We start from the raw sequence: 20,266 nt of genomic DNA, 5'->3' as shown, positions 1-20,266 counted from the left end.
TTCAGGCAGTTCCTTTGACCTCATGATTCTCATTTGCTCTGACATGCACTGTGAGCTGTAAGGTCTTATATAGACAGGTGTGTGGCTTTCCTAATCAAGCCCAATCAGTATAATCAAACACAGCTCGACTCAAATGAAGGTGTAGAACCATCTCAAGGATGATCAGAAGAAATGGACAGCACCTGAGTTAAATATATGAGTGTCACAGCAAAGGGTCTGAATACTTAGGACCATGTGATATTTCAGTTTTTCTTTTTTTAATAAATCTGCAAAAATGTCAACAATTCTGTGTTTTTCTGTCAATATGGGGTGCTGTGTGTACATTAATGAGGAAAAAAAATGAACTTAAATGATTTTAGCAAATGGCTGCAATATAACAAAGAGTGAAAAATTTAAGGGGGTCTGAATACTTTCCGTACCCACTGTATATGATCCCACCCATGATAAGCCACGCCTCCTCCAAAACACATGAATGCACACAGACCAGAAGCTAGACGACCAGAGAAGACGTTATTGGATTACATCATTTGTCATTCACCGGTGAGACACTTTACAGTACAGTGAGTAACAGTACTACTTAACTAAAGTTGGGTTGTTGCTGTTTGACTGCCATTCTCGCTTTGTCTCGTGAACGCACTGATGACGTATGATGTCTGCATGAACAGGCTGTGCAGTGGTATGCAAACACAAGTTGACTGACAGGAAACACATGCTATCATTTCTTTCGGACAGAATGCAATGATTGAACGAACATTTTATGGTCCTACGCCTTCCACACACGATATAAAAATACATTTTAGACCGCTTAACATATGATTGTTATCAGGATATGAGAATTTCAACCAGCATAACTTTTCTGTAGAGAATCACTTATTGCACCTTTAACTTTACCAATTAGCTAACTTTAACTAACAATTGACCTTTGGCATATTAGACGCCATATTGAATTTAATATGGATGAAAACAAGGCTGTGACGGACTTGTCTTCACAATGCCAGGCATGCACTGTATAAAGGTTCTGAATGTAGTCCCTCTGGCCCTCTTTGGTCATTTTTGACCGAAAAATTTTATATTTTGAAATGTTAAAAATCGTAGCTTCATCGGAATGAGATGACACTTGGTGACTTTTGTTGCATTAGCAATATGAACAAACAAAAAAAATCAAGGACATGATTCGGACATCTAAAAGGGTCATAAAAAAAAATAGTCACACTTGCCTTCTTTGAAGTAAAAAATGACCGACATAGGAAATGAATGGGAAATACGAAAAAATACGACAACTCAGAGAATCTTTTGTTGGTATAAACTACAAATCAGACACTGCAGAAAAAAGTGCACAGCAATGAAGGGGGGACGCTCTAAAATGTAAAGAGTACAAAATAGAAACACCCACTAAAACACACATTCACAGACACACACACACACAACACACCATTATACACACACAAATTAACCGGTTTGGCTGTAACAATATGGTAAAATTGAGCCAAAACTCAAATAAGAAGTTTAAATCAGATCAGACCCAGATTTATTAAAAGTGCCATCGAATGTTTTTTTACAAGATCTAATATAAGTCTAAGGTGTCCCCTGAATGTGTTTGTGAAGTTTCAGCTCAAAATACCCCATAGATTTTTTTTTATTAATTTTTTAACTGCTTATTTTGGGGCATAATTAGAAATGCGCAGATTCAGGTTGCGGTCCCTTTAAATTGCGCGCTCTCCGCCCACGGAGCTCGCGCTTGCCTTAAACAGTGTATAAACAAAGTTTACACAGCTAATATAACCCTCAAAATGGATCTTTACAAAGTGTTCGTCATGCATGCTGCATGCATGCGTCGGATTATGTGAGTATTGTATACTGTTATATTGTTTGCATTTGATTCTGAATGAATTTGAGGCTGTGATCCGTGGCTAACGGCTAATGCTACACTGTTGGAGATATTTATAAAGAATGAAGTTGTGTTTATGCATTATACAGACTGCAAGGGTTTAAAAATGAAAATAGCGACGGCTTTCTTGTCTCTGTGAATACAGTAAGAAACGATGGTAACTTTAACCACATTTAACAGTACATTAGCAACATGCTAACGAAACATTTAGAAAGACAATTCACAAATATCACTAAAAATATCATGTTATCATGGATCATGTCAGTTATTATTGCTCCATCTGCCATTTTTCACTGTTTTCCTTGCTTGCTTACCTAGTCTGATGATTCAGCTGTGCACATCCAGACGTTCTGCCCTTGTGTAATGCCTTGAACATGTTATGTTGAAATTCGCCTGTTCTTCGGAGGTCTTTTAAACAAATGAGATTTATATAAGAAAGAGGAAACAATGGAGTTTGAGACTCACTGTATGTCATTTCCATGTACTGAACTCTTGTTATTTGACTATGCCAAGATAAATTCAATTTTTAATTCTAGGGCACCTTTAAGCTGTAATAAAACATACCCGTTCATTTTTGTTATATTTTTATTGACTTTTGATGTTATGTGTGACAAAATGCCCTCCTCTGTGTTCAGGTTTGACTGTAGTAAAATTAATGCAAAAACCAACACTTCAAATAAAAAAAAACCTTGTCTAAAACATAAACCTTGACAAAAAGTAGTCTTTGAGAATGTCTAAGTATAAATCCAAATGCAAAACTTAATAAAAATAAGTATTTGTGTCTAAAAACCACTAGAGAACTTATAAGCCACTTTATATAGAGCTCTATAGGAATCTAGTGGTTACACCATGGCATTGCATAAGTTTCCCTTTTTTTTACTCCCACCAAATGGCAATCTGCCTTCAAAAAATGAATTTTAAATGCCTTCTCTATTTTAACATGGAATACTGCTTTAATTGAAAAATAATTTTAAAATATATTAGAAAAAAACTGTATTATTTTCAATGGGGAAAATAGCTAATAAAAAATTGTATAAATATTGCATAGTATCATAAAATACCCCAAAATTTTACATAATAATCAAAAAATATTATTGAACAAAAATATATTACATTGGTGTTCCTGAAAAACCAAAAAAGTTACTTTTAAAGGCTTCGGTCACTTCTGATCGTATAGAAGGCAAGTGTGACTCCTAAACGAAAAGGGCCAGAGGATTAAACAAAAAACAACTTTTGAAACAGATGTTTCGTCCAATAATATCTTGTTGTTAAACAACAGTAGGCTATCCATTGAATGCACTGTAGCTTCTATCTAGGGCTGTCAAACGATTAATCGCATACAAAATAAAAGTTTGAGTTTGCATAATATATGTGTGAATAATGTGTGTAAATAATATGTATATATAAATACACAAATTAATGTATATATTTAAGAGAAATATGTTATGTACAAAAAATGTATTTATATATAATATAAATTATATAAAAATATAAATATACTTATAAATATTTTTTCAAATATATACATGGATGTGTTAGTATTTATATATACATAATAATTACACACAGTACACCCACATATATTAGGCAAACTCAAACTTTTATTTTGTATGCAATTAATCGTGATTAATCGTTTGACAGCCAATACTTCTATCCCTCCTTCGTTTTCATTCCTGTCAAAAATTAAATAGTCCCTCCCTGACTTAAAGTCTATAAGCAATACATTTGTTAGAGTATTTATTATTTCTTAATGTTAGTTAATAAAATATAACTGTTAAATGTTCACTCAGGTCCATTAAATAATAACAGATACAACTTTTAATTTTAATAATGTATTAGTAAATGTTGCAACATTAACTAAAATGAATAAATGCTTTTAAGTAATAAGTGTTTTTCAGTATTACTTCAAGTTTACTAATGTTGTTAACTAATAGCGTTTTGTTTACTGACAGAGTAATTTGGTAAGGAGAGCACATGCGCTTCAGACTTCATGTTTGGTAACCTCACGCGCATGTTACCAAACGTGCCCGTCACTCTTTCTTCGCTGGTCTGTATGTTCAGCGTAAACACGACCGCTGCAGACTTCTTTACGCCATTAAAGACCGATTGCCAGGATGTCCGCTTCTCGTACGGTCATATGTCTGCTGAGAAACGACCTGCGTCTGCATGATAACGAGGTAAATATCACAATCACAGATAGTATATTGTATCCATATTGGAGCATAGAATCGTTCAGTCTCTCGTCTCGAGCAAACCACACTCGCGCCTGTGTCCATGTGCTTAGACTTGTCCTGCTCGAGTTTTAACAAGTCACAATGATTCTCTAAGTAATTTTACTGTTTACATATAAAACTGAACACTTGAGAATAATAAATGGAGTTCTTTTCATCTATTTGAGTTGTGAAACATCATGTCCATGTGAAGCGAAATCCGGGCGCTCATTGGGTAGTTTGTCGGCAGTCGTCACAAGGGGCGTGGTCACATGCGAGAACTAAACTTGCAATATACATAATTTATATATTTATATAATAAATGACTCGACGGATTTTTTTTTTTTTTTTTTAATTTAGCCCTATTTTTGTATTAATGCTCTCACTTCTAATATGCAGATTTGGTTCTCAATTATTATAAACTCTCTCTCTCTCTCTGCAAATAAACAACTAAAAACTAAATAAATATAATAAATTATTACAAAAATACATAAATTAAGGACAGCATTAATACAAAAATAGGGCTACATTTAAACCATTAAATCATTTATTATATACACTGCCCTCCAAATGTTTGGAAACGCCCCTGGCAAAGTGTGGTTTTGGACGACATCAGCATAAATCCTTATCATTTTTTGGTGCAAATACATTAAAGTAACTTGACATTATCATTGAAGACCAGCAATAATAATTTTCATTTTGATTACATAATAATGTCAATATATACATGTCAAAGTCAAACATGCCCCTTTGCCAGCTGTGATGCCTGGTTACTGGTTTAAACTTGGCCCAGGTTTGTAAAAGTTTTTTGGGTCCGCACACCTTAATAGCTTCAACAATTAATTGCCAATTAAGTTTAGAATACAATGAACCAATCAGAACCCAGTTTAGGTCAGATAGCTGCTAATGGTGGATATTATAATGAATCAAAAATCAAAGTTTTTTTTATGTATAAACTGCTTATGTAATAAAATATGTCTTCGTAGATTGTGTTGTCCCTTATCAGTGCAAAATTATCACAAATTAAAAAGGATTCATGCCAATATTGTCCAAAACCCCACATTTCTATGGCGTTTCCAAGCTTTTGGAGGGCAGTCTACATATATAAATATATGTATAATTATATGCAAGTTTAGTCCTCCATAGAAGTGCTAGCATGTGACCATGTCCCTTGTAACGATTACTGACCAACTACCAATTTGTATACTTAGTAAACATGCTATTTTTTGAATTAGTAAACAAATTTTAGGTTTATGAACTACACTGTGCAAATGAACAGTGATTTTATGAACTGCACTGCTTGCTTTGACATGTTAAGCTTTGATGGACCTATTAAAAAACATGATAAACCGGTTTTACTCCATTCATCCAGGTGTTTCACTGGGCTCAGAGGAATGCCGAGCACATAATCCCCCTCTTCTGCTTCGACCCGCGTCATTACCAGGGCACCCATCACTTCAACTTCCCTAAAACTGGTCCGTTCCGTTTACAATTCCTTCTGGACAGTGTGAAAGACCTGAGGGCAACACTGAAGAAACGGGGAAGGTGGGAATGTTCCATCACACACAGTATGTACATTCTCTCCACATACTGATGGTATGATTAATGTATGTTTGTATGCCTTTGTGCAGCACCCTGGTGGTCAGACAAGGAAAGCCGGAGGAGGTTGTTGGTGATTTGATTAAGCAGCTGGATTCAGTCACAGCTGTGGCATTTCATGAAGAGGTGCGTTTCAGAGAGGCCACACATAGTGCTGAAAGCTGTGAATGTAGAAGTTCAGTGTTTTTAGTCTTTCTGTCAATTTCCTGAAGGTGGCGTCAGAGGAAAAGACTGTGGAGAAGAAGCTAAAGGACATCTGCTGCCAAAACAAAGTCAAAGTTCAGACTTTCTGGGGGTCTACACTTTACCACAGAGATGATCTGCCATTCAGTCACATTGGAGGGTAGGACAAGTGTTCCAGTGTTATTTTAGTATTATTTATATATTATTATAGTATTTATTCATATTGTTATATTTTCAGATCTTATTTTAATTTTATTCTAAGTCATTTTTTTTTTCTTTTCTTTTTTCTTTTTTTTGCTTTCACATATTTTTATTTAATCTCTGAGTTTTATTCATTTTAATACTTTAACTTATTTCAGTTAGTTGCTAAGGCAACAGTTGTAATTTTTGTTGTAGTTAACTAACAACACTTAAATTAAGACTTAAATTAAGTTTAACATTAGTTAATCCCTGCATAAGACAGTTAATGATATTATTACAAAATTTTAGGAGTATTATTAAACTGTTATGGTCTCTGTCTGTGCCTCCCTACATAATATTTTGCCATTAAAATAATTAAATTCTGCTTTTTACAATTCTGCATATTAAATAAATCTTAAAGGGTTAGTTCACCCAAAAATGAAAATTCTGTCATTTATTACTTACCCTCATATCGTTTCACACCCGTAAGACCTTCGTTAATATTCGGAATACAAATTAAGATAAAGTTAAGGACAAATTATAGACAAATTAAGAGGCCGTGAGGCCTCCATAGGGAGCAATGTCACTTCCTCTGTCAAGATCCATAAATGTACTAAAAACATATTTAAATCAGTTCATGTGAGTACAGTGGCTCAATATTAATATTATAAAGCGCCGAGAATACTTTTGGTGCGGCAAAAAAACAAAATAACGACTTATTTAGTGATGGCCGATTTCAAAACAATGCTTCAGGAAGCATCGGAGCATTGTGAATCTATTGTGTGTCGAATCTGCTGTTCGGAGCGCCAAAGTCACGTGATTTCAGCAGTTTGGCGGTTTGACCCGCGATCATCCGATTCATGATTCGATACATTGATTCATTTATGCTCCGAATCTTCCTGAAGCAGTGTTTTGAAATCGGCCATCACTAAATAAGTCGTTATGTTGTTTTTTTGCCGCACCAAAAGTATTCTCGTCGCTTTATAATATTACTGTACTCACATGAACTGATTTAAATATGTTTTTAGTACCTTTATGGATCTTGACAGAGGAAGTGACATTGCTCCCTATGGAGGCCTCACGGAGCCATCGGATTTCAACTAAAATATCTTAATTTGTGTTCCAAAGATGAACGAAGGTTTTACGGGTGTGAAACGACATGAGGGTAAGTAATAAATGACAGAATTTTCATTTTTGGGTGAACTAACCCTTTAATATAAATATTACATTTTCCTTACACTGTACTTTCAATGATTTTTCCAAATGGGAACTTGATTGCAAAAGTGTGTAATAAAACGTTATCTGAGAATGATGCAAAACACTACATCACTCATTTTCTAATTGTATATTTAAGGAATTTTTTTATAGAATTTACTGTATAGCATTTTATGTATATTTATTTAAGACATTATTTTATAATAATCACTTATCCACAAAAAAATGTTGTTATTGTGTTTTAAACTAAAAGTAGATTTTGTTGCTGATATATAATAAAAAATAAAATAAAATGGATTGTTTTACCACTTATTTTAGTCCATTCATGCAACTTTAGCAACTTATTCAGGAACTTCATCCTAGCAAAGCTTTGAAAGACAAGGTAAACTTTCCTAGGAAACTTTACAGAAATGTACTGGAAACTATTTTTCAGTTTCGTTGTTGATGTAACTTCCTTTTTTAGGACCTGAGTAGTAATTACAGTGTCAGTTTCAGTGCTTGTGAGGTCAGCAATTTAAATGTGTGACTAAATTTCCTATTAATTTCCACTGTCTTTGAAAGGTTACCTGACGTTTACACCCAGTTCAGAAAGGTGGTTGAGGGACAGGGCAAAGTGCGACCTGTCCTTTCCACCCTGGAACAGGTTAAATCTCTTCCCCTTGGACTGGAGGAGGGTCCTATACCTACGTTTGAGGGCCTGGGACAGACAGGTACCTTGATTTATGTAACTGTACTGGAATATATGTAAACCTGGTAACTGTAACCCCAACCAATATCTCTAGATGCAAAACATAACACAGTCAGTAGGCTGATGAAAAAGGCTGAATCGGCTACTCATATTTCCTCTTTCTTAATATAGCAGTATTATATGAATTGTGCTCTGATTTCCTCTCAGAAGACTGAATAATCCCCAGAAGGATATTTGTAGGATAAAAACAATTCATATTATGTTAACCACAAAGAACAATCATGATATTTTTCCTATCTGTGGTTTCAGAGTCGGTGATGGACTGCCGCTCTGCCTTCCCGTGCCACGGTGGAGAGACTGAGGCTCTTGCTAGGCTGAAACATTACTTCTGGGATACAGTAGGGCCTTCTCTTCCTTTTTCCTAAAAATAACTCAATAAATGAGAGGGTTTTTTTAATATTCTTGTTTTATCACAGAATGCCATTGCGACTTATAAGGAGACTCGGAATGGCATGATCGGAGTGGACTATTCCACAAAGTTTTCTCCTTGGTGAGTCTTCAAAATAATGTTTTTTATAATGCATAAGCAAAGCTGCTGACCCTCCTTCACTGTACTTCAGGCTTGCGTTGGGCTGCATATCACCCAGATACATCTATGAGCAGATAAAGAAGTATGAGGCCGAACGAACCGCCAACCAAAGCACATACTGGTGAGGAATGTGAACTGGAATATGTTTTCAAATAAGATAAACTCATTTCAGGTTTTTATCTGCAAGAATGCTACATTTGTCTTCACCAGGGTGATATTTGAACTTCTGTGGAGAGATTACTTCAAGTTTGTGGGTTTAAAATATGGAAACAGAATATTTCATATGAATGGTAAGTCTGGATTTGTTTTGTGTGTTCTGTTGATCTCTTTTGGTTTTAGTTTCCAGATTTTACTTAGTTTTTAATATCAGTTTTTAAGTTTTTGAAATATTATGCTCACCAAGGCTGCATGTATTCAATCAAAAATACAGTAAAAACTATTATTAATTTAAACTGACTGTTGAAATTTTAAAATGTAATTTATTCCTGTGATGGCAAATCTGAATTTTCAGCATCATTACTCCAGTCTTCAGTGTCACATGATCCTTCAGAAATCATTCTAATATGCTGATTTGCTGCTCATGAAACATTTCTTCTTATTATCAATGTTAAAAACAGTAGTGCTGCTTAATATTTTTGTGGAAACCGTGATAACTTTTATCAAGGATTCTTTGATGAATAGAAAGAAAAAAAAAAAACTTTTTTTAACATTATAAATGTGTTTACTGTTACTTTTGCTTAATTTAATGCATTCTTGCTGAAGTCTAATTTAGTCATTTTTCATTTATTTAAACTATAACTGACATTAAGCTAAGGAAGCCAAAAAACAACGCCAAAAAACAAACAAACATAAAAATCATAAGCAATAAAATACAACAAATCTTCCCCCAGTTCTTCAATAACAGATTTATAGTGCTCATTTACATTTTAATAATATCTAATATTCAAATGAAATGGATGTTTAAATGATTAATAAGATCATTTCATCCCTCATGAATTGAAGGTCTGCAAGACAAGCATGTGCCCTGGAAGACAGATATGACATTGTTCAATGCATGGAAAGGTAATGTGTCCCTCAGAGAATCTTCTCCTCTAAATCTTAATTTTGTACTTAATTTCGAAGAATGCACATTTCAGTTGATTTTCTGTGAAGTAATAGCAAAATATTTTTCACATGATTTCCAGAGGGGAGAACTGGGGTGCCGTTCGTCGATGCGAATATGAGGGAGCTTGCACTGACAGGATTCATGTCCAACAGAGGACGTCAAAATGTGGCCAGCTTTCTGACCAAGGACTTGGGTTTAGACTGGAGACTGGGCGCTGAGTGGTTTGAATACCTGCTGGTGAGAAACATTTGCTGCAGTATATTTGATGGAGTGGGTTGATGCTCTCTGCTCTTTGAAGTGAAGAAAAAAGTAATATGTAGCCAAGTATGGTGTCCCATACTCAGAATTTGTGCTCTGCATTTCACACATCCAAGTGCACACACACAGCAGTGAGTATTCAACACACACCCAGAGCATTGGGCAGCCATTTTTTGCTGCGGAGCCTGGGAAGCGATTGGGGGTGAGGTGCCTTGCTCAAGGTTGTTTGTAATGAGAGTGAAAGAGAGCGCTGTTCATTTACTCCTCCCACCTACATTTCCTGCCAGTACTGAGACTCTTACCCACAACCTTTGGGTTACAAGTCCGACTCTCTAACCATTAGGCCACAACTGCCAACCCCCCAGCTGACTGATGCGCTTTTATCTTTCATTGTTGTCAGGTAGACCATGACGTCTGCAGCAACTATGGAAACTGGCTCTATAGTGCCGGAATAGGAAATGACCCACGAGAAAACAGGAAGTTTAATATGATCAAACAAGGACTGGACTATGACAATAATGTAAGTAGTAGTTTTACTGGTCTCTTACGGTAATAGCACATACAACCAAAAACACCTGCATTCTGATTCATACATTTTGTTAGTATCCTACATCTAAGCAAAAAAGTAAGAGAGACTAGTTGTCTAGTTGTCACACTTTTTACCCCAGTGAATGTTTCTCAGGGTAGGTTTATTTTTAAAGGTGCCGTAGAACATCTTTTCAAAAGATGTAAAATAAGTCTTATATTAATTTTTTTAATTGCCTATTTTGGGGCATCATTAACTGTGCACCGATTCAGGCTGCTGCCCCTTTAAATCTCTCGCTCCCTGCCCTCCGAGCTCTCGACTATAAGTGCAGTTATACAGTGCATTTACAAAGTTCACACAGCTAATATAACCCTCAAATGGATCTTTACAAGATGTTCGTCATTCATGCTGCATGCATGCATCGATTCCTGTGAGTAAAGTATTTATTTGGATGTTTACATTTGATTCTGAATGAGTTTGAGGCTATATGCTTTGTGGCTAACGGGCTAATGCTACACTGTTGGAGAGATTTACAAAGAATGAAGTTGTGTTTATGAATTATACAGACTGCAAGTGTTTAAAAATGAAAATAGCGACGGCTCTTGTCTCCGCGAATACAGTAAGAAACGATGGTAACTTTAACCACATTTAACAGTACATTAGCAATGTGCTAATGAAACATTTAGAAAGACAATTTACAAATATCACTAAAAATATCATGTAATCATCGATCATGTCAGTTATTATTGCTCTATCTGCCATTTTTCGCTATTGTTCTTGCTTGCTTACCTAGTCTGATGATTCTGCTGTGCACAGATCCAGACGTTAATACTGCCTGCCCTTATGTAATGCCTTGAACATGAGCTGGCACATGCAAATATTGGGGGCGTACATATTAATGATCCCGACTGTTACGTAACAGTCAGTGTTACCTTGAGATTTGCCTGTTTTCCGAGGTCTTTTAAACAAATGAGATTTATATAAGAAGGAGGAAACAATGGAGTTTGAAACTCAATGTATGTCTTTTCCATGCACTGAACTCTTGTTATTCAACTATGCCGAGGTAAATTCAATTTTTGATTCTAGGGCACCTTTAAAGGTTTATTATTATTTTTAAAAGTAGTTTTTTTTTTTTTTACCAAGGAGAAAATATAAAGTTTACTTTATATATTGAACTTTTGTGATAAAAAGTTCTGCATGGATACTATAGGGTAAGTTGTCACAATGGAACATAATTTATACAGTAAAATAATTATAAAACAATTCAAGGAAAACCAAAGTCAGAAAGGGAAAATAACGTCAGAATAAATTGTAATTAATAAATTAACAGCTTAGTAACAATTAATAGCCTTTAGTGAATTTTTTTTTAATTATATAACATTAAAATCAATTTTGAAAAAGCAAAATATGGTTACACTTTATTTTGTTGTCTTTGTTACAGTGTAATTATGAATAATTTATAGTTATTACTATAGTAACTACATGTAACGTGTAAAAAGGAAACAAAGTAAAATAAAGGGTTACCCAAAATAAAATAAAAAAATCTAATAAAATAATATTTGAACTAAAAGTGCTCAAGTCAGTAAATCAGTAAATTAAATGAATTTTTAAATGGTTAAAATGATCATTAAAAAATAATTAGCTGCTTTTAGTATTTGTATATATATAACACATTGTATTACATTAAATTAGAAAACAATACAAATAAATAAATAAAAAAAAATTTGAATGATAAGTTCAATTACAGCAAATCTAATATCAGCAAATAAAATGGATGTTTAAGTGATTAAAATGATCTATCACTTTTATGGCCTAAACTGTTGTGAATCATATTTGTAAATGCACTTCCTGGTATTTTCCACTTTTAAATGCTTTTTATTGTCACTTAAGTCAGCAGGTTCTGCTATGAATGTAAGTGTAAATATAGGAAGAGGAAGTTACACATGCGTCTGATGTGTCCGAGAGTTTAATGCAGGATAAGCCATTTTTCTGCTCAAAATTGACACTAAATGTTGTATCTGTGAAGGGGGACTATGTCCGACAGTGGGTTCCAGAGCTCGGAGGTATTAAAGGTGGGGACGTGCACACGCCCTGGACCCTCAGCAACTCGGCACTCTCACACGCCAAAGTTTCACTCAACGACACATACCCTTCCCCCATCGTCATAGCGCCTGAGTGGGGCCGTCATGTCAACAACAAATCAGTAAGATTATTAACAACCGATTGTTATTGACTATTAGGGACAAATGCAAGCTTGTATTAAAAAAAGTAACACAATATAATTGTGGTTTCTTTTTCAGTCTGGTCCATCATCAACAAAAGGAAGGAAGGGCTCCTCTTACACACCAAGACAACACAAAGACAGAGGCATTGACTTCTACTTCTCCAAGAAAAAGAGTTTCTGAGGATGAGATGTATTGGATTAGTGCTTTTTCTTGAGCTGCTTCACAAATAATAATAGGGCATCTGCTCAGGTCACAGGTTACAGAATGGAATGAGGAAGGGGAAATTAAAAATATTGTGGTTTTGGGTTGCTCTTTCTGAATCTGTTTTCACATGCAGATACAGAAACTGCTGCTCATATTTTGAGGACATTATGACAAAATGTAGCTCTAATTTTCATGTGTTTGTATATATTGTATTGAATGCAATATTGTATTTTGGTTGTTTTCATAAATCCCTGTGAATGTCCTGGTTTAGTAAAGGATGTTGAAAAGTTTATGAAGCTTTTTTTCAGGGTTTTTTTTTTTTTTTTTCAGACCTAAACATTTTTTTTGGAGGGGGTAGTTTTGCCTTTTTCTCATGAAACAATGATATATCATGTAAATTATAAACAAACTGTCAAAAAGTTTTAATAAAGTGCACATTCAGAGTATTTTCTTCATTTATTCGGAAATAGGAAGTGAGAAGTGCCAAATGTTTCAGTTTGGTTTTGAAAAGCGAGGGAAAAGGCTGTAAGACAGCTGTGTGCATAGAACTATGATCACTAGTCAAAAGTACTACAATACATTTCTTGCATCATTTTTTTTTTTTTAAAGTTCTGAATATCAAGGACTTTAAATCAAAGGTTACTTCACTTGACCTGTACAAAATGTGCACTTTCACAAAATATATAATATTCTAAAGGGGTCATCTATGTTTTATGGGTTGGTTTCTTGTCACATGACAACAAAATCGCTTCCTGCATGTTGGTTAAACCACTGGACAAACATATTAATATTTTATAACAAAATTGCTTCACTTCTTTTTTTGTAAAATATCTTTGCCAACGTTTCTTTTTTCAAGAATTTCATTGTTTGAACTAAAGTGTTTTTAGTTTTTTACTTTCCAAACACGTAGACCACATTAATTTGATTTAATTGTCTATGTTTGGAGCATTCTCGGTGTTCAGTTTACTGTTAGTGTTGTCTAAATTATAATTAGACAACATTATCAATAAAATGAAATTTAGACAACATTAACAATTATGTTTCTAATATTCGATACATTTAACCAAAACGCTCCTGCAAAGGAGACCATTATGGCTTTTTCCTCCAGTCAACTTTAGTTCGGAAATTGTCCATATTTGGTGTTGAGCTCTGTGCCCTTGGGAGCAGGCCTGAGATCAGCGTTTGACCAGTCTCTATGACGCACGGAATTCTAACAGCCGATCCTGAAACAGTCCATCCTCCCTTTTTTACGTAAACTTCGCGAGCTGATGAGTCAATTGGCTGTACGCTTATTTCGTCATTTCTCTGACGCTTTTTTTTGCGAACATTTCCTCATCTTCACTCGACTTTAAACAACGTAATAGTTGTTCAGTGTTCTGTACTGCGTAGCACACTACTGTTCGTAAGTTTTGATTTCCTTCAGTTTATCGGTAGCTTCAGGAAATGACACTTTAAGATACTTTTTTAATCACGTTCTCTTCTCTAGTTAAACGAGGGGATTAACAACGTCAGTGGATAACAGTGAGGTTTTGCCCATAAATATGGCATCAAAGTCAAGCATAGACCATGCGGTGATTCCTATGACAGCTTTAAACTGCAATTTCCGGAAGAAACTGGGACTGTATTTAAATCCACAAAACACAGTGGCAGCAGACTGGAGGACAGTCGCCGAAATGATGGACTTTACCTACCTGGAGATCAAAAATTTCGAGAAAAGGGACTATCCCTTTGAAAAGGTTTTAACGGAGTGGGAAACTCGTCCAGAGGCCACAGTAGCAAATTTACTGTCGATTTTAGAAAAAGCCGAAAGGAAAGATGTTATATCAGACCTCAAAGAGATTATAGGTATGTCATCCACATTTTATTTATATTAATTTTTTTTATATATATTGTAATATATACTTCATGTGATATAATCTAGCTTGCTATAATAATATAAATAAATAATACGACATATTTACTATTATTACTGTTGCTACTAATATGTTAATAATTATTAAAATATATTATTAAATTATTAAATATTTTAAATAATTAAAAGTACTTAAGTGCTTTATATAGTGAAATGTATTATTAATATTAGTATTGTTGTTGTTATTATTATATATTTCCTTGTTTATACAGTATTAACCCAGAAAAAAAAATGAATAAGAAAGATCACGTTTTATTGCAGTTCTTGTCTAATAAAATTTTATTTAGAAAAGTGAGACGCCATGCCCCCCCCTAAAAATATTGCATATATTATGGAAACAGACATTATTACATTACACCTTTTTAACACATATATGCTCAAAGACCAAGATTGAGAAAAGAATGACTAATCTTGACTACAAGAGGAAGTGACTATTCAAAACTTGAGATGACATTAATTATTTTGGACAATAGCGAAAGTCCCCAACTAAGTGTTATTGTATCTTAATGGTGTTTCTGCACAGATGATGACTGCAGGAAGTATTTGGAAAGACAACTGAGGAAGCCCGTCCAGGTTCCAGTGGTGGACAGCTGCGGGCCCCGCACACAGGAGCGAGAAGGCATCACGCTGTTTGATGATCCACAAGGTGAGTTTTTCCTTGATCAGTCTGAATGCACTGTGGAGTTAGTTAGCAGTTTACCAAACTAATCATTGTCTTCAACAGGACTAATACCGGAGACCTTTGATGCCTTCATCTGCTACTGTCAGAATGACTTCCAGTTTGTCCATGAGATGATCAAACAGTTGGAACAGACTGAATACAACCTGAAGCTGTGTGTCTTTGACCGAGACGTCCTTCCTGGCACGTGTGTGTGGACCATCGCCAGTGAGCTCATAGAAAAAAGGCAAGTCTGTTTAGAGTTATTTTTCATCCAATGCTCACTTGAAATTAAACAAAAAAACCCTGATAATTTAATAAAAAATTTAATTGTAATGCTTAGCCAATCTAAAACTGAATATCAGTTCTTTATATCATATATATATATATATATATATATATATATATATACTTGGGTTGACTTTAGTTTTTTTATTTTTAATTTGTTTTAACAAAATAGAGTTATGCTTTATTTTAAGGTGTCTTTGTGACACTGTACTTATACATTTAAGTACTGAGTAATATTAACCCTCTGATGCTCTTTGCGTGTTGGTCAAAAATGACAGAAATGTATCTTTTTTTATTTAATGAAACAAAGTACTATATTTTAGTTTGATAATGTTTTTTATGTAATATTTTGTATTTTTAGGGGATTTTATGGTACTAAATTATATTTACGCTGTAGTTATAGTCCATTTATCTATTATACATTTTTTGAGCATAGACCTGAAAATGAAATTTCCAACTTAAACTGTCATAAATTTTGAATCCTTTAGAGCACAGACTTAATTTGATCTCTTTTCAAAGACGACACTTGGCAAATTATTGCTGATGTGAAAATAGTTTTAAAAAATTACACTCTTTTACGTTTGTTGTTATGAAAAATGCACAAAAATACTATTTTAAATTTTTATATTAAAACATGTTTTACTCTAAAACTGCAAGAAAATCTAAATCGAAACAAGACGTGTTCCAAATTTGAGTTTGATATCTCAAAAAATTAGCTTTCAGTAAGATTTTGTTTGGCCACAGTACCAAAAGTTTCCCATTCATTTCCAAAGAGGTCAATTATGATTACTGTGTGACTATTTTTTTTTCAGGACCATTTAACCTTTTTGTAACATGTCCATGATTTTTTTTTTTTTTTGTGTGTGTGTGTGTGTCCACATAGCAATTTCCAAACCCTTTACCAAGTTTCATACCATTCAGATGAAGTAAAAAAAATTAAAAAGAAAAAAGAAAAAGAAAAGAAACGTAAAATTTTTCAGTCAAAACTGACCGAAGAGCACCAGAGGGTTTTAAGTAACTACATGTACTTACTATAGGGTTAGGATTAGGGTTTGGTTTGGTTTAGGTTTGGCATGTAATTATTCATAATTTATAGTTATTACTAACTACATGTAACATATATGTAACAATGACATAAATGAAGTGTTACCCAAAAATAGTATATAATATTATATCAATAATTTATTGTTTAACAGCCATAACATAATTTTAAAAATCAGCTTGTCAGGATTGGCTAGAATTTATTTATTGTTTTTTATATATATTTTTTCAGTTGTAAATCCTTGATGAGTTGTCTAATATCTACTTTAAATGTTTGTAATCAATTGTAATGGTTATAATTAAAATATGCCCCACAGGTGTAAGAGGATGGTGGTGGTCATTTCTGACGACTATCTGGACAGTGATGCCTGTGACTTTCAGACTAAGTTTGCACTTAGCCTTTGCCCAGGTACAATATCTTTTTTAATATTTATTTGAGTTGCATTACTGTTTTAATTACTTCATTAAGTGAGCTTATTAGGGCCCAAGGGTTTTTTGAGGAACTTAACATGCTTAAAAACGAAAATTTAAGTCAGAGTTGTCGGCCATTAGGCATGGTCGTGGTGGCAGACTCTGCAGCACCCTTTTTTACATGGTACATAAACTTGCTGCATATCATACATGGATGTATACATATGAAACTCTGTACATTTTATAGTTCTCATTGAGCCAAAAAAGTATAATGCAGCTTAGAAAGCAGGATAGAAATGTTCTTATTTCCAAAACTGTAACCGTCGCCTAACATCAGCTTCACTTTTGTCTCTGCCGCAGGAGCTCGCACTAAACGTCTAATCCCTGTTGTCTACAAAACCATGAAGAAGCCTTTTCCCAGCATCCTCCGTTTTCTGACCATCTGTGATTACACCAGACCCTGCACACAGACCTGGTTCTGGACCCGGCTGGCCAAGGCGCTCGCACTCCCCTGAACATTTCTATAGCCGCCAATAACGGTTTATTATACAGTCATCACTAGGTAAAGCACACTATTCCCTATGGAGGATGAAGGGAAAATACCTTCTGTGATTTCTGCTCGCTTGGAGGGTTTCTCAGACTCAGTAGTGAGTCCAGCTTTTGGACATTTCAAGAAAGGTACTTCTAGATCTGCCCCAATCAAAAGGTTGCTCATTTAGTTTCTTTTTCTTGTCTTGTTTGCAATGTGCAGAAGTCTTTATTTTGTATTTTGCTCTTTATGGCAAGTGTTTTGGCAGGTGAAATCTGAATGTGCATAATGTATTTAATGATTTGCTATCATTAAACTTTCTTGCGGTGATGGTACACTCTTAAAAATAAATGTTCCAAAATGGCGTTTTCACGGCGATGCCAGAGAAGAACCATTTTGGGTTCCTCAAAGAACCTTTCAGAACCTTCTGAAGTGGATGTTAAAGATTCTTCATGCACCATCAATGTCATTTTTAGAACCTTTCTTTTTAAAAGTGTTTAGTACTATAAGAAACATTGATGTTTTAATGTACTTTTAATCTGTCTTTCATACTGCCAGTGCCTTTTGTGTTATAAAATATTAATGTGAAATATATTTGTGGATACCATGTTTGTTCTGCTATTTGCCATGAACGTTATTACTCTGCATTTCTTGGTAAGTTCACAGATTAATACAGATTCACTGTCACAATCTTTATCTCGGTTACGCAGTCATAGTTGGTTAACCTTGCTTTTACGTCTTGAATACCTCAGTCTTCCTGTGACGACATGTGTTCATCTGCACAGAAAAGATAATGGCTTTTGATCTGGTAGATCAGACCTTATTATTGTTTCAATTCTTTTCAATGTTTTAACAATTTATGTAGCTGGCTTTGAATTTATTTGCATTGTTGCTTGTGTCGCATAACTTGAAAAGCTATACAGGTCTTTTTAATCATTTTTATATGCAAACAACACAACTTTTTCCTGTACTCACAGTTAATTTGGCTGCAATGCATATTATTTGCTTTAATAGCAAAAAGCTTATATTTCATACAGTAGGTCATTCATGTGTATACAGATGGAAGTGCGTATGTATAGATGTATTTAGATCAAGTTGCCACATTTACCGCACTTCCTGTTAGTGGAAACTGTTTCTACTGAAGCAGCGACAAATGCATTCTTGTGAAGCTGATTAGAAAGCCAACAGGAGTAACCTCTGCACTGGAGCAAACCTTGCAGATTTTATGATAGGAACTTTTTTAAATGTGTGGCGTGGGTGGGAGTGGATACGTGGGCACGTCTTTCCACTGTTTTCTAAGGTTACGAGACATAAATATTATTTTTATTTTATTTTTTCACTTCTAACATGGAATTCATTAAAATATTCTTGGGAATGTTGTTGTAATCGAGCCTCATTTCATAGGAGTTTCCTGTCCTCAATTTCACTTTCCATTCTTTGTAATATCCCTTTGCTTAATGACATCATCCTCCAAAAAGTGACACGAATTAGTTTAGGTTTGATGAATTTTGTGATGCTTTGTTCTGTTAGTTGGTTTGTCTCACTTTAACATTCTAAAATGAATTTACAGAAATTATTATTAAGTAAATCATGGTTGTTTTGGTATGAAATAAATCTGAATTATCTTCAGGTCTGAATTATCTTCTAACTTTAACACTTTATTTCCATCTTCTTAGGCATTCTGTGAATTTTCTTATCACAATTAATTATCAAGCTATAATAAAAAAAAAATATATATATATATATATATATATATATATATATATATATATATATATATATATATAAACTTATTTCTGGAAGTCCTTTACCTTTAATAGGAATGCTATTTTGAGGAATGGCCATTGTAGTGTACTGTTTATTCCACGAGATGGCGGTATAATAATCAGTAGAATATGGCCACGATGCATTTTATTACAACTATTTAAAATAAAACGTTTTAAGGAACGATGGATGATTTTTCAACAATTATTGCAATAATTGACCCTATGATTGACCCGAAAGTGCTGAACTAGGTTTTGGAGGTTGTGTTTCTTGCATTAGTACTGTACTAATTAATTTTGTGTAAAGAACTAGACTCATAAACTAATTAACGTTGCTTGACTATTCTTATTGGCTTTCAAATATTTTCCATGATAATGACTACAATAAATAACTATAATACATAGTTTATACCAAATAAATCATAGTTATACATTTGTTGTTAATAGCCTATTAATACTATAGCATAATATATAGTATTAATACTATAGCACAATTATTTTTGCAGTATAATATTAGCTAATACCCTAACTATTGATATTTTGCCGGAATGTACAGTCAGTGCTATGGTAGGCTAAATTATTAGCATGATTCCAGATTACATGACAAAAATTGTTATTACGTAATTCATATACATTAGCTACACATTTAAGTAATATTTTTTGATTAGGCTACTTTCAGATTACTTTTGACCTAACTCGTTTATCACACTTGAATAGGATAATCTTGTAGCCTACCATATAAAAATGCGAAGAGAAACAAAATATATTCCATTGTTTGTTATCAACAACATGAA

The 20,266-nt window shown here is 34.0% G+C and overlaps 2 protein-coding genes across 3 annotated transcripts; both read left to right on the top strand.

The window, feature by feature from the left end:
* Positions 1-3,864: 3,864 nt before the first annotated feature.
* Positions 3,865-13,316, top strand: cry-dash (cryptochrome DASH). Its single transcript, XM_048174476.1, has 14 exons — positions 3,865-4,065; positions 5,471-5,643; positions 5,730-5,823; positions 5,910-6,040; positions 7,837-7,985; positions 8,273-8,361; positions 8,440-8,513; positions 8,584-8,673; positions 8,763-8,842; positions 9,555-9,614; positions 9,737-9,894; positions 10,316-10,435; positions 12,468-12,644; positions 12,742-13,316. Exons 1-14 carry the CDS (start codon positions 4,003-4,005, stop codon positions 12,844-12,846), a joined length of 1,563 nt encoding a protein of 520 aa, XP_048030433.1. The 5' UTR covers positions 3,865-4,002; the 3' UTR covers positions 12,847-13,316.
* An 804-nt stretch (positions 13,317-14,120) lies between these two features.
* On the top strand, positions 14,121-19,084 carry myd88 (MYD88 innate immune signal transduction adaptor). Of its 2 annotated transcripts, XM_048174478.1 has the most exons (6): positions 14,121-14,272; positions 14,357-14,715; positions 15,306-15,428; positions 15,507-15,687; positions 17,087-17,178; positions 17,541-19,084. In XM_048174478.1, exons 2-6 carry the CDS (start codon positions 14,412-14,414, stop codon positions 17,693-17,695), a joined length of 855 nt encoding a protein of 284 aa, XP_048030435.1. In that variant the 5' UTR covers positions 14,121-14,272; positions 14,357-14,411; the 3' UTR covers positions 17,696-19,084. The 2 variants fall into 2 exon arrangements, with proteins under 2 accessions (XP_048030435.1, XP_048030434.1); XM_048174477.1 differs by having other exon boundaries at positions 14,167-14,715.
* The last annotated feature ends 1,182 nt before the right edge of the window (positions 19,085-20,266 follow it).

The sequence above is a fragment of the Megalobrama amblycephala genome, linkage group LG22 (assembly GCF_018812025.1).
Source record: "Megalobrama amblycephala isolate DHTTF-2021 linkage group LG22, ASM1881202v1, whole genome shotgun sequence".
In the NCBI taxonomy this organism is placed as follows: Eukaryota; Metazoa; Chordata; class Actinopteri; order Cypriniformes; family Xenocyprididae; genus Megalobrama; species Megalobrama amblycephala.
The sequence above is the reverse complement of the archived record's forward strand: the minus strand, read 5'-3'. Positions and strand labels throughout refer to the sequence as shown.